This window comes from Panicum virgatum, chromosome 1N, assembly GCF_016808335.1.
Source record: "Panicum virgatum strain AP13 chromosome 1N, P.virgatum_v5, whole genome shotgun sequence".
Lineage (NCBI taxonomy): Eukaryota > Viridiplantae > Streptophyta > Magnoliopsida > Poales > Poaceae > Panicum > Panicum virgatum.
Window position 1 is genome coordinate 42,897,946 of NC_053145.1, and position 14,600 is coordinate 42,912,545.

Below are 14,600 nucleotides of genomic sequence, written 5' to 3' on the forward strand. Positions count from 1 at the left end.
GCCCGGCCTAACCTGCCCCGCGCCCCCCTCTCTCCCAGAGCTCGTCGTGTAGTACGCTAGTACCGGAAGTACACCGCGCCCCCCGGCTTGCGTTGTGCAGTACAACTGCGGACTTGTGGTTACGATCGCTGGCAGCCGTCGTTGTGGTTGTACTCCATATCTTCCGACCCTGATCAGGGATCGCATTGCCTGACCTGCCCCTGCGTGGGCGGCGGCATCTTCGCCCCCACTTTTGCATCGCGTCTGGCCTCGCCCCGGCCGGCCGGGGGCGTGCGTACTCTTGCGTTGGCCATCCATCTCCGATACTCTCCTTTTACAGGTGCACTTGGTCTCAGATTCTTGCAATTTGTTTTGGGTGTTCGGTGTTCTTATCTCCCGGGCTCTCTGTGCTGCCGCCCCTTGTTGGTTTGGTAAACCCTTTTTTGGTTCCTTTAGCGTGAAGGTTTATCTTCGGTGATTACAAAGATGTTGGAGGTTTAGCAGTGTGCATGCTGGGAAGATTACAATACAAGCTTCGCCGAGTATGTCGGCACAGGAGCAGCCCCTGCCAAGGAGGTAGTATCAGATTCAGATGCGTTATGTGCTGCTGCCCAGTGCCAACAGGAATTTTTCTTCTCAGAAATTGCTGCTCTCTCCGTGTGGGTTTTCTTTTCTTGGCCCAGGCCCAGGCCTATAGTTTGAGTCAGTAATGCGTGCGGTTTTTCTTTTTTATATTTAAAAAAAATAAAATTTAAAAAATATATGTCTGTTTTGGAAAATTTCAAAAATATACCCCGGTCGCCCTAGGGGGGGCAACAGGGCTCAAATGTATTTTTTTTCTTCAAATTTGCAACGAAGTCCCTGGAGAAAAAAAAAGGGCAGGCCCCTGTCGCCCACCTCAGGGGCGACAGGGTCCCTCCCCCCTATTTCAACCCCTGGCCACCATTCGCCGCCATTCCCTTTGTCATTTGAGCCTAAAAATTCAAAAAAAAAAAGGGGTGAGGAGAAGAAAAGCGGCGAAGCTCTGCCGAATTGCGTACTCCTGATCTACAGGTAACTTCCGTATGAATCCATTGATATTGTATAACAATTTAATTTAATTAGTGGATTAGCTGTATTAGATTTGGTGCTTTAGAACACTAGTTTAGTATTACAATTTTAGTACTATTACAGACTTTTTTTAAAATTAATTATGAATTAGAATAGAATTATGAAAGTGCCTTATTGATATTGCAGCATAAGGCAATGACTGCCTCAAATTGTGGAGGATTTTTATGGACCGAAGAAAAATCTAGTATAATACTTAATATCATGACCCATCTTGTTATCAGTAAGAAGTTGGATCCGTTAGCGGATGGTACGATAGAGATAGTGTTGTCCAAAGTAGTAGAGTTTAAAGATTTCACATTATTTCGAGGTATTACGACGCAAGATGTAAAGGGACACCTGATAGAACGTCGGAAGATATACATGAGAGTATGTGAACTAGCGAATCATTCTAATATCATTGGATTCTTACAAAGTTCTTGTAAGATATGGATGCGGCCAGAGGTGTATAAGATGCACATTAAGGTAACTCTCATTCAGTTGTAATCCCGTCCGTCATTTCGAATCCATATTTATGAAATAGTAACATTATTTTTTAATTATATGCTAGGATTACCCCGAGGACACGGAGTTGATTAACAAAACGATACCAAATTTCCGTAAATTGGTATGTATCTTCAGTGGTGGACTTATGCCGCAAACTAGACGAAGGAGACGGATAAGATCTTCGGGTGATAGTACTTGGCCTGCGCAAGAACAGATGCCCGGAAGTTCGTCAAGTCATGTTGAACCACCTGCAGCACAAACTTGTGTTAATTGGGATGATGACATGGATGACTTCATGGCCTCCAACACATGATGTTCCTCCCCCTGTACATGAACCTAGAATCAGAAAGGAGAGAAAGGGAAATGCAAGAGGTTCGTCAAGTCATGTTGCACCACTTGCAGCACAAACTTGTGTTAACTGGAATGATGATATGGATGACTTCATGCCCCTCAAACCATGACCTCCAACACATGATGTTCCTCTCCCTGTACATGAACATAGAATCAGAAAGGAGAGAAAGGGAAAGGCAAGAGGTTCGTCAAGTCATATTGCACCACTTGCAGCACAAACTTGTGTTAACTGGGATGATGACATGGATGACTTCATGCCCCCCAAACTATGGCCTCCAACACATGATGTTCCTCCCCCTGTACATGAACCTAGAATCAGAAAGGAGAGAAAGGGAAAGGCAAGAGGTTCGTCAAGTCATGTTGCACCACTTGCAGCACAAACTTGTGTTAACTGGGATGATGACATGGATGACTTCATGCCCCCCAAACCATGGCCTCCAACACATGATGTTCATCCCCCTGTACATGAACCTAGAATCAGAAAAGAGAGAAAGGGAAAGCCAAGAGGTTCGTCGAGCCATACTACACCATCTGCAGCACCACCATCTGTCAACTGGGATGACGACCTAAATGATTTCATGCCATGATCTATAACATATGATGTTCATCGGTTTAAGATGTGTTCGCATTTAGTATTGTTAATGTTATATTATGCTTGTATGTATGTCTCGTACCAAACTTGCATTCACTGGACATGTACATAATGTCGAGTTTGAATCGTACTTAGTCGTAATGGAGCATCGAAGTATAAACATACCACCTATTGATTGTAATGGAAAATAGGAGAGTGATCAGAGGCGAACGTTGAAGTGTATAAATAAGCGGTCCACAGCTATCTCATTACAAATAAACATCAGAGATACAAACATCAGATATGTCTAACCACCCCTATGGCGTCGGACCCTCTTAGGACATGGCCCTCGGAGCTTTTAATGTCACTAGAATATTAAAAAGCACACATGTAATTAATATAACGATAAGAAATAAGAACTAAGAAATGCATTACGTAATGTGAACCACCAAATTTTACATCATAATACAACAATAATGAAACACACATCACACATGCAGTGCCATGTCAGAACCCATTGCAAACTACGGTAAACAGATTCCGGACTAACCTAACATGCCTTAGGTAATTTAAAAAAAACAGAACAAACACAATGATGCAGCATGTCACTAGCACTATGTTAGTCCTAGTAGCCGTACCCCCACGTAGCAAACTGCGTTGACCCTTCTCCGCAGTATCCACCCATTGCAGGTGGTGCAGGCGGTGGTGCCGGAGGCGCATGGCCCTTCTTCTTGTGACAAGGACAGTTGCAGTAAGGAATAGTGCATGGTTCATCCTGTGAACCGGCTGCATTGCTGGTATCATCAACTTCGTCGTCTTTGTTACCCTCGCTCACTTCCTCATAATGGTTCACCTTACATTCCAGATCAAAGATCTTTATCTGGAGGTACTTGATGAACTCCTGAACAGAATCAATTGGTGCAGGATCTACCCACCTAGTAAAACCACAGTTTTCTGGAGCATCGGAAGACTGCAAAACAAATTCCACGTAAGGTGTCTCATTGAAGATAAAGAAATGAAACAACCGAGTATTACCCATGCGTGTGGACATTTAAAGAAACGCCGACTGTCATCCATCCCGTCGGTGCACATCTGCACTAAGCAGTCCTCACCATGTCTGCATTTTGGCCACGGTTCTTTACGGTTATCGTATTATCGAAGAGGAGTTTCATTGGTAAATTCACTCTTGTGCTGTGGTGGAAACTCAAACACTGGTTCCGGAAATGAATCAGGTCCAAGAGGCTCCTCCCATATTATGGGGTCTCCCTTTCTTCCCTCTTTTCCTTTCCCAAAACCATAGTAATTCTTCCCGCTAGACCCACATCCAGACATTGGGCATACAATGAGGTTTGATGTTTGAGTTGTGCTGGGAGTTCACAAACTTGGGAGTATTTATAGGCGCACAAAGGTCTGATACCCGGAGTGTGGAGTGTAAATGCACCTAAAAAACCTACATGACAACACAGTGAAGAGGCTAGCTGACCTAACACTGAAAAGGCTAGATTCGATTCTCGAAATGACTACTCGATGCATCTCTGTGCATGCAGACTCACAGCACTGCATTACTGCCGCTTGGTCGATCGCGCCTAGATGCCGCCTTCCCCACTACACGCCACAGACCTTCGCTGTAGAATGACAGGTCCGTCGTCCTCGCCAGAGAGACTGCTTTGAAGGTGAGCTGGTGTGGTTGCCGTGTTGTCACATCTTTTTGAAATGTTGGAAGAGCACTGCTATTGGGTTGTCGTCTTTTGTCACGTATGTCTGGGCAAAGAATGCGACATTTGGGAAACCCATGATCGCCGTGCTGAGCAGTGGCAACCTGTGATCTCGTACTCGCAGCTAGATACACTATGGTTCCTATTTTGAGCTATTCGAGCTTTTTAGCAGCAGACCCTGATGTATTTCTTAGTTCTTAATTCTTATCATTATATTAATGTGTGTTTTTTAGTATTCTAGTGACATGAAAAGCTCAAAAATATTAAGGAAAAGTTCAAAGATTTCATAGACTCCCGGCTATAACTGCAAATTAATGGTAAAGGCTACAACACACAGAGTTAAGCTCTCAACTTAAAACATAAACAACTAATTGCAGTGGCATGTGCACCCGAGAAGATAATTTCTTGTTGCATCTAAACCTACCATGCCTTATGGAATGTAAAATGCCGGGATTACATGGTACTACTCTACTGAGTGCACCTAGGATATTTGCCCTTCCTAATTGCTTCGGGCCCGGCTTCCTTCGCACGGCGTGCCCTCTCTCGCTTTCTCTCCCAGTCAGCTTCACGTTCGGCCGCCGCCTTACGATCCACCTCCTCCATCCTCTTGCGGATCTCTTCTTGCTCTATGTTGCGTTTCTCCTCTTGCTGTTCCTCGTGCTTCATTCGATGCCAACGTTCTGCAGCCCATCTTGCTTTTTGTTCCACAATGTTCTTTGCCTGCTGCGACTGCACGGTGTCGAACCACTGCATAAAATCACAAAGAGGCGGAGGAGACTTTGTCCAACACAAGTTAGAATCATAACTCAATGTTAGGTCATATAGAAAAATAGCGTATGTTGTCCTGCTACCTTGGCCCGGTCTTTGCCATATCGCTTAGGTGGATCATATTCGTAGTTCTCACACATAAAGAACCTCATGCCGTAGTCATCTCCTAAAACCTCAGATTGCATGAACTTGCATAACGAACCGCAGAAGCACATTGGCACATCAATTCCTTTGGGTACGGTGGCTTTACACTTGCTCCACGGAATGTAGGTTGATCCTGACGAAGACATTGGCGCTATAGTGTGGTGCGTCAAATAACAAATAATAATTTAAGCAATGCACATATCGTATACCAAATCGATGCGTGAAAATATAGGTACTGTTATAATTCTATTGTCTTATACTGCAATATCAATAAGGTACTATCATAATTCTATTCTAATGTATAATTATTTTATTTGAAAAAGTCTGTAATAGTACTCAAATTGTAATACTAAACCAGTGTTCTAAAGCATCAAATCTAATTCAGCTAATCTGCTAATTAAATTAAATTGTTATAAATATCAACGAATTTATACGGAAGTTACCGGTAGATCACTGGTGCGGAATTCGGCAGAGCTTCGCCGCTTCCCTTCTTCTCACCCCTCTTTTTTTCTGGATTTTTTTGGATTTTTTGAGGTCAAATGTGAGGAGGGAATGAGGGGGAGGCCTTATATAGGCGGCCTGACCCGGTCGCTCGTGGGGGGGGGGGCGACAGGCCCCCCCTGTCGCCCGCAGGAGGGGCGACCGGCCCCCCTGGCGCCTGTAGGCTAGGCCCACTGGTTGGTCGCCCCTGGGGTGGGCGACAGGGGCCTGTCGCCCGTGGGGGGGCGACATGCCCCCATCTTTTTTTTTCTCCAGGGACTTCGTTGCAAATTTGAAGAAAAAAAATTACATTTGAGCCCTGTCGCCCCCCATAGGGCGACCGGGGTATATTTTTGAAATTTTCCAAAACGGACATATATTTTTGAAATTTTAATTTTTTATAAATATAAAAAAGAAAAAACCGCGTAATGTGTTAGGCTGCAGGCCCGAAAGCAGAGACGGAGTTTGCTCGGACAAGGCCCACCGACAACATAGGTCCAGATTTTGCATAGATGGGCCGACCAACTTCAAGGTACACGGCGTAAAAAAAAAGTTCCAACCTCCCTCAACTATTACCATTATTTAATTTACCTCCCTCAACCAGAAAATCTGATGTTCATCCTCCTGTAATTATTGAAACCTCCTGATTTACCTCCCTAGATGGTTTTCAAAACGGTTTTGGCTGACGTGGCGCCATGCCAGCAGCTGTCGTAGGGAGATCCATTAGGCTTCATAAAAAGTTGTGAAAATATTATTTATAAAAATCTAAATACTTTTTCTAGAATAAATATATATTAGAAAAACTAAATTCAATATTATAAAATTATAGAAATATTATTTTAAATAAAAAAAGTCATAGATATTTCTTTCCTTGTACCCTGTGAATCGGTAGTATGCACTACTATTCTCATAATTTCTTTTCTTCCTTCCCTGTACGTAGAGCAGAACAGGGCACTAGCTAGGATACACGATTCCGGCGGTCGGGGCTCTCACTGGCGGCTGCGTGGTGGCACTCAGGCATGCCTGGGCAAGCGTGCACCCGTACATAGATGTGGCATGGCTAGTAGCAGTCTGTTGGCCGCTAGAGTAGGCGGCAGGGGCAATCGAGACTCGACAGCAATGGTGCGGAAACGGCAGAGGCAACCACTAGCGGTGATGGGAGGGACACTGGAAAGTCCGCATAGTGCACAGAATTGTGGACATATTTCGTAATTTTCGACTTAAATCAAAAATTTTATGACTTTATAATGTTAATTAATTAGCCAGGAATTGGATTTAATTAATCATCTTTTAAATTTGCACGGTGGTTCGTATTTTTTGACTTAAAACAAACTTTCTATGATTTTACAATGTTAAATAATATTTTGATTTTTTTTAATTTACATTGATTTTAGAAAAAAATGTGTTTTTCTTAAAAAATATTTCTACATTTTTTTTAAAGTTTGAGGAACCTCCCTGAACTATCGTGAAAGTTCAATTTACCTCACTTAGTGCGGATGTGGTGCCACGTAGGCCAGCTAGAGCGGTGCCACATCAGCCAAAATCGCTTTGAAAACTATTTAAGGAGGTAAATCGGCCAGTTTTAATTGTTTAAAGAGAATAAACATCAAGTTTTCTGGTTGAAGGAGGTAAATCGGATAATGATAATAGTTGAGGGAGGTCGGAAGGACTTTTTCCTAACAAGGAAAAAAATCTATCTGACAACATGCGCGGCCTTCTGCTGCGCTTGTACAATACAACTGGGCTGTCGTGGCTCGCATACTTTTGTACTGTTTGAGTTCAAGAAAATATGATAACTTCTTTCTAGCTTCCGATTCCAAATCCGCTTGAACCATTGTACAGACCCATGATGCATATGCTTTAATTTTTTATAAAATAGTAACTTACATTGAATGTGAAGTAGCTACGTATGTGTTAAGTGCGTAGCAACTTATGTGTGAACTAGATAATAAATTATATAGATAAATTGCTATAAAAAATAAATTTATCCTTTATGTTGTTTACCTCTATGAAGTTCATATTGTTTACCTCTATGAAGTATCTACATAAGTTACCATATTATCTCTATATAAATTGTTAACATATACACTATATGATGTTGTCACACAATTTATTACCCAATATTTACAAGTTAATACATTTGTCTAAAGTTGTCACTATAAAAAAATTAGACATACAACATAAGTTGCTATATATTATAAGTATGATACGTTGCATGCATCTATATATGTTGTAAGTTGTATCAACAAAAAATCATCTAACAACTTGTGTATAAGTTTTTGCATAGTTATACATAAGTCTATGCATAAGTTTCTACATAGTTGTACATAAGTTACTACTTGCAATCAATATAACTTGACTCGCACATAAAACAATTTCAAAATATATCAAATATAGATCTTGTTTCATAGATTTTATTCCAAGAAACACAATGGTGTGAACCGATGTAAAACAAACATTGTGAACGCGATTTTATCAAATAGGAGAGAGTAATGATCATTTTAAGAATATGTATCCTTTCCCATTGTTCATGTCACTTGTGAAAGCGACGTCCTCTCATTGCATGCGCATGCGATGTTCCTTCCGTTGATCGCTTACAAGCAAATAATAGACTAGAAACTGGCAACAGAGGCCCCCGCGTCGGCTCTCTCGGAGGCGACTCGGGCGGCAACCCCCGCCACCGCCGCCACACCCCCTCCCGCCATCCTCTCCACCTTGCCGCCGCCGGAGCTGGGCACCGGAAGTCCGTGTACCTGCTGGGAAGGCGGCGACAGGGCTTTTGTCGTCCGTGATCACGTCGACACCGGAGATGACGGCGGCGGTGCCCAAGTGAAGCAGATCCGGCGGCCCCGGGGGCGGATCCGACGGCCGTGGGGATTGATCTGCGTCCCCGGACCCGGATCTGCTCAGTGAGGCGCTGGTGTGCGCATGCTCGTGGAGCAAATGCACCGGTCTAGGCGATGACGGAGGCGAGGTTTGCGCGGCGGGGGCGGGCAACCGGCAAGAAATCCGGCCGGTGCTGGGTGGTCTTGTGTTGGCCGCGGCGTCCGTCGCGGCGCACGGGCGGGTGCCCATGGTGGATGGCAGGCGGTGCTCGCGGCCATGCACAATCCGCAGGTGCTGTCCTTAGCGGCGGCGGCGGCCTACTGCAGGGGGCGCGTTCACCGGTCCCGCGGCTTGGTCGGGCTGCGGCGGCCCGGTGGCTGGGGCGTGGTGGCGCCAGGCAAAGGCCGTTGCGGCCCACAAGGCGGTGTGGCTCAGCGCGGCGGCGGCGCCTGCAGTCCCGGCTGCGATGGTGCCCGTGGCAGAGGTGTGACCGGTGGCGTGCTTAGAGACGGTTTCATCTGTGGCCGATCTTCTTGTGCTGGCGGCGGATGTGCACAAGGAGAAATCTCAGCCAGTATCATGTTGGCCGGCAATGGTGCTGCTTGATGCAGTGATTTCCTCGCTGGAGGCTTTGTCGATGTGCTATCCTATTTGCAGGTCCGTGAGTATCGGGTGATACGGAAACCGTTCGAGGAAATTCTTGTCCGGCGAAGCGCTGGCGTTAGCATTGGTGACATCATTTGGTGTCATGCTCTCGCTGGAGGTGATGCTGATATATCCTCATACCCTTGCGCCAGACGGAGGTTTATTTGAAAAGAGCAAGCAGCAGACCATCTGGATATCAAGCTTCTAAGCAGGCGAGATGTGATGGGTTTTTGTCTCTGAATACATGGCAAGATTGAAGCGGAACGAAGAAGAAATTTGAAGCTTAGTCTTTTAGGTTTCTTTCTTGTTTTATAGTTTTTTTCTTGTATATGTGAAATCCCTCATTTGAGGTGAATGATCAAGGCCAGAATATTTTCCATAATCTAAAAAAAGCAACTGGCAACACAAAACGGACCCAAAAAACACATACTTATTTAGGGTGACCAATCGGGCATTAATCAGATCCTTCTAGGTACCCTGCATGGTTGTATGCCTAAAGCTATTGGCATTTGTCATTCTATTTTCATTCTCCGAAAAAAATATTCTGTTCTGGTCATCGAAATTCTCTGCTCTATACCACTTTCTCCCGTACCTGTCATACTCCATCTCATTATCATCTATACTAACTACCACCAAGTGAGACCCACCCATCAATTTTTTTCTTTTTCTCTCTTTTTTTCTCTCCTCCTTTTCCTTTCCCCCTCCTGTCGTTCACTCCGCCCACGACCCTCTCTCTCTCTCCATGCCACACTCACCGTGTTCGGCAGGCTGGAGCTGGAGGCTGGAGCTGGAGTTGTGTGAGAGAAAAATACTGTTACCTGACTAGTGCCTGGAGGCTGGAGCTGGAGGGATAGGAGAGGGATTCACTGTAGCACTGGAGGTCTGCTCACCAGCCGAACGCAGTGACTATCCCCAAGCCTCGCCACCGCCACGCCTCCTCCCTCCGTCGCCTCCTCTCTCCGTGCCACCGCCACCGCCGCCGCCACGCCTCCTCCCTCCGTCGCCGAGCCTCCTCCTGCATCTCCTCCCATGGCGCCTCATCGCTTCTCCTTCGAGCGCCGCCTTGAGCTCTGCCACCTCGAGCCCGACCTCCGCCTCATCGAGCGCCGCCGCCTTGAGCCCGACCTCCACCTCCGTCCCTCCCTCCTCCTTCCTCTCCGGTGGCGGCTTGCAGGGCCAAGCGTCAGCCATGGTGAGCGGTGGCAGGGGCTCTACTCGTGTCGAGGAGCTGCGGTGGCTCTACTCGTATCGAGGAGCTGCTGTGGCGGCCGGATCCGGCACTGGCGAGCCCTCTCCGCTCCGGCCATCTCCTAGCGGCGAATCTTGGCGGCCGGGCCTCCGAGCTCCTTTCCAACGCCCCCACTCTCTCTCTCTCTCTCCGGGTCCATGGCTGTGGCGGCTTGCTACACGCGCGTTGGCTGCTCTGCACCGATGGCCCAGGGTTTACCTTTTCGTTTTTTTTCCGAATCCCGCTGTTTGCCGGAAACGAAATTTCGGTCGAAATTTCGCCGAATTTCGCTAATTCCGAACGGAAAGAGAATTCAAATTCAAAAAACGAAATTTCGGTGAATTCCGACCGAAATTTCGGTTATTTCGACCGAAATTTCGGTGATTTCGACCGGAAAATGATGTCCGTTGTAATTTTCGTACTGTTCCCGAGGTCAAATGAAAAACTTTTGAATACCAACTTTGTTCAGTTTTTCGAGATCTACAACTTTTGTTTCAGGAACTTTTTCATTTGAGCAATGGTTTGAAAGTTATTTAATTATTTCAAAAACTACCAATTAAAAGTCTTGTCATTTCATGTGACAACTTTCATTTTCTCTCTTAGGCCTCAACTGGACTTTTATTATTCTTGTTATGGCGGATATTCCTATAAATTTTTAGGGACATTAGTTGATCCAATTGAAAGTTGTTTTAAATCCAGGACAAACATGATTTGAATTGGTTATCAATTCATGTGACAGTGTTTGAATTTTTTGTTTGATTCAATTTGTATAGAGAATTGTTAAAGCATTCTGAAAGGTGTGTTTTCCGGCAGTTTTCCAATGGAAAGTTTTTCCCTGCTCTATAGATGGTGACAATTCTCTTGTGGCCTAAGATTTTGGTCACATGCATGCTGTGGATGCAAGAATTTGACCTTCTCTTCTTATCCTCGGGACTGGAATTGCGTCGGAGGAAATTCACTGGAATCAAGGTTACAGTCACCGACCTACTATTGCAATGCAAAGCTTTCTTCCACGAAGTGGGGGCAGATCAAAGGCCACAACTGACTTAATCTGCAGTTGCCAATGGAGAAGAATTGCCAATGGAATTTAACACGTATCAGCAATGGCCACAACTTCAAAAAAAAACTCCCAAGTCTCCACAGTTACCGGCTACAAAGCTAGAAGAAGAGCCAGATCGAGGGCCTGGTTAAGAATAATAGACTACAGCAGACAGAGGGCTTTAGCTGCCATCTCATTCGATCTCACCGCTACATACAAAAGAAAAGAGCTGCTAGATAATAATATAAAAGCAGATGCAAAAGGCAAAAGCGAAGCAAGATTGACGACGAGCCTAATTGGACAGCACGAGGAAACCAGATCTACTAGTCTACTGATGAGAGTATAGTCCACCCGGGCCGGCCGATGGATCATCATCCTAGTTGTAGGTATGCATATGAAATTGAATAGGTACCTCACCAATATCATGATAAACCAAAGTCTAGTTGAAGTCGAGGGGAGAAAACAAATTTTTGCACATGAAATGACGAGTCATTCAAATTACGGTTTCAAATGTTAATTTTAGCCTAGCAAATGATCTTAGATTTGAGTGTGTTCTAGTCCTATTTGCTTAGAAAAACACCTAGTTTTTTATCATATTTTTTACATATTTTTTTACAAATTTTTTTGAATTTTTGAATTTTGAAACGAAATTTACCGAAATTTACCGAAATTCCACTTCCCGGTAACTACCGAAAACGAAAAAAATACCGAAATTTCGCCGAAATTTCACCGAAATTTTGAACCCTGCGATGGCCGCGTCTGCGCTGGTGGTTGGGGATGACGCGCTAATGGACCCTGCGCGTGCAGGTCCCGTGCCACGTCCCCACCGTGGCGGATCCTCTGCCTTCGCTGAATCTAGCGGACCAGCAGGCCTACGCTATTATAGCATAGGGCTTAGTCGTACGTTGGTGCGGTGGTTTTTCGACTATCCCCATCAGGAAGGATGAGGTAGCAGAAGGCTTTCATTACCCAGCGTGGATAGCCTGAACTTGCCAAAGCTAAAGATAGACGGGGCAGATTTTTATTTTTGAAGCAAAAGACAGACAGACAGACTTAAATACAATGTATTAAGTATTGCGGACAAGAGACTAGTAGACACTAGTGCTTCATTTGCTGATTTCCCCAAGGATCACAGCACAGCAGGCAAGCTAGCGCGAGCTGTCCTGATAGATATGACTCCGTCCACGCTCTCTCGCTGTCCGGTCCCGTCCTGTCCAGCCTGACGACCGCGTGCCGTGTCTGTACTGTGTCTACTACTGTGCCTTGTTTCGCTATTCGCTAGGCTCGTCGTCGTCTCTTTCACCGTGCTCCGGTGACAATACTGTTTTGGCTTTTTTTTTTGCTGGCATGCGTACTCTCTAATTTCAAGAAAGTTGCAAGACAAGCAAATTTCAGCCAAAAATTTTCGCCATACCAAGCGAGAGCCAAGTGTTTAGTTCGTGAAAAAATTTGAATTTTAGTAGCAAGTGTGCAATAATTAAATTATGTAATTAGTAATTTTTTCAATTATGTTTAATGAAGATTTTTTTATGATGGGTATTAAACTATTTGAGGAGCTATCCGTCGGGTCCAGCGTTGCCGTCACATCCAAAAACCCGAGTGCACCCCATGCCACCATTGCCACCAGCAACGTCTGCACGGCCGAACCATGGGCGGCCGGGCGGCGCGGCAGGTCGGCACGCCTGTACCAAATGCGCGCGCACCTAGTAGACACCCGTTTCGTTCCGTTCCGTTCCGTTCCGTTCCCCCGTCGTCCTCGACCAGCCGTCGTCCAACGCTCACCCAGCCGTAGCAGCCCAACCGTCGCCGGCGTCGCCGTCGCCGTCACGCCGCGGCCGACCTGCCGTGGCCTTGTCGCTATCCCTTCCCGTCCCTTGAAACAAAAGCCAAACCGATCGTCGACCTTTCGGCCGCTTTACGCAACGCCTTTTTAATCCCTTCCGCCCTCCGCTTCGCGTCCCCCGGACCCCCACGGCCACCCCAGCCCAGCCTGCCCTGCGCCGCGCCGCGCTGTCCCTGACCCGGCGGCCATGGCGGAGGAGCAGCAGCGGCAGAGGTGGCAGGAGGGCCACCGCCTGTGCGCCAACAACTGCGGCTTCTTCGGCAGCCCCGCCACGCTGGACCTCTGCTCCAAGTGCTACCGCGACCTCAACCAGAACCAGCCCGCCCCCGTGCCACCGCCGCCGGCCTGCACGCCGCCATCCGCCTCCGTCTCAGCTCCCGAGGCGGGCGCCGCCGCGGCCTCTTCTGCGCCCGGGCCTCCGTCGACGCCCCCTGCGCAGGCCGGCAGGTGCGAGAGCTGCCGGAAGCGCGTGGGCCTGACGGGGTTCGCGTGCCGCTGCGGCGCCACCTTCTGCGGCGTGCACCGGTACCCGGAGCGCCACGCGTGCGCCTTCGACTTCGGCGCCGCCGGCCGCGACGCCATCGCGCGCGCCAACCCCATCGTCAGGGGCGACAAGCTCAAGGACAAGGTCTGAGGATCCCGACGCGGCGCCGGAGGGAGGAGGAGGACGGCGACCCGAACGAATCGTCGGACTGCTCCGTAAAGCACTTCCGTGTACCCTGCAATTGGTGTAGCCTCCTCAGCTGCATGTGTAACCCGACGCACCGTAAAGCTGAAATCGAAAGCTAAACTGATTTCGAATAAGAGACCCGGATCGGCGGCCTTGCTGCGTCCAGTTGTTGTGATTGGTGAGGTTCCTGTAACATCCATCTTCGTTTGAGCGTGGAATTCGCATCGAGTAATTGGAGATGACTGAATTCGTTTGAGTGATTAGAGATGACTCACACCAACGGAGAAGAAGCTCCGATCCGCCGGCGATAAAGCAGAACTTCGATGCGTGATGCATCCGAGTTTTTATTTTAATTTTTTTAGTTTGATACTCGATGTCGTCGAGTTGGACCCGCATCATTCTCTCCCTTCTGTTCTTTCACTAGTCTCTCCCAGCTGCTCACGTTCATCACCCAGGAACATACTGTAATCAAAGAGAAAGGTCTGGTCGTGGGTGGATCAACCAATGGATCGACGCAGGGCTTCCGGATAAGCACGGCCGCTGTGGTGATGTGCGTCCGGTCCCGGTACCGTACGTGGGCAGCGCGGCCATTGACACCAACGACTGAGCTGCCCCCGAGTTCGCGCTGTCGCTGCCCCGCCGCCCATGCTGACAGAACCACCACGACCTAAAAACGTCTGTAAAGCTCGGTCAGGTTCGAACCGTGCGAACGAGCCGCCGCAGTTGGCTACTAGCGCATCTTTACCAG

At 47.1% G+C, this 14,600-nt stretch overlaps 1 protein-coding gene across 1 annotated transcript; it reads left to right on the forward strand.

Annotated features, from left to right (window-relative positions):
- Window positions 1-13,261: 13,261 nt before the first annotated feature.
- Window positions 13,262-14,115, forward strand: LOC120655927 (zinc finger A20 and AN1 domain-containing stress-associated protein 5-like). Its single transcript, XM_039933914.1, has one exon. It carries the CDS (start codon window positions 13,370-13,372, stop codon window positions 13,814-13,816), a length of 447 nt encoding a protein of 148 aa, XP_039789848.1. The 5' UTR covers window positions 13,262-13,369; the 3' UTR covers window positions 13,817-14,115.
- Window positions 14,116-14,600: the final 485 nt, after the last annotated feature.

Excerpts from the sequence above, each read along its gene's own strand:
- LOC120655927 (XM_039933914.1), top strand. The coding sequence starts at position 13,370 with ATGGCGGAGGAGCAGCAGCGGCAGAGGTGGCAGGAGGGCCACCGCCTG.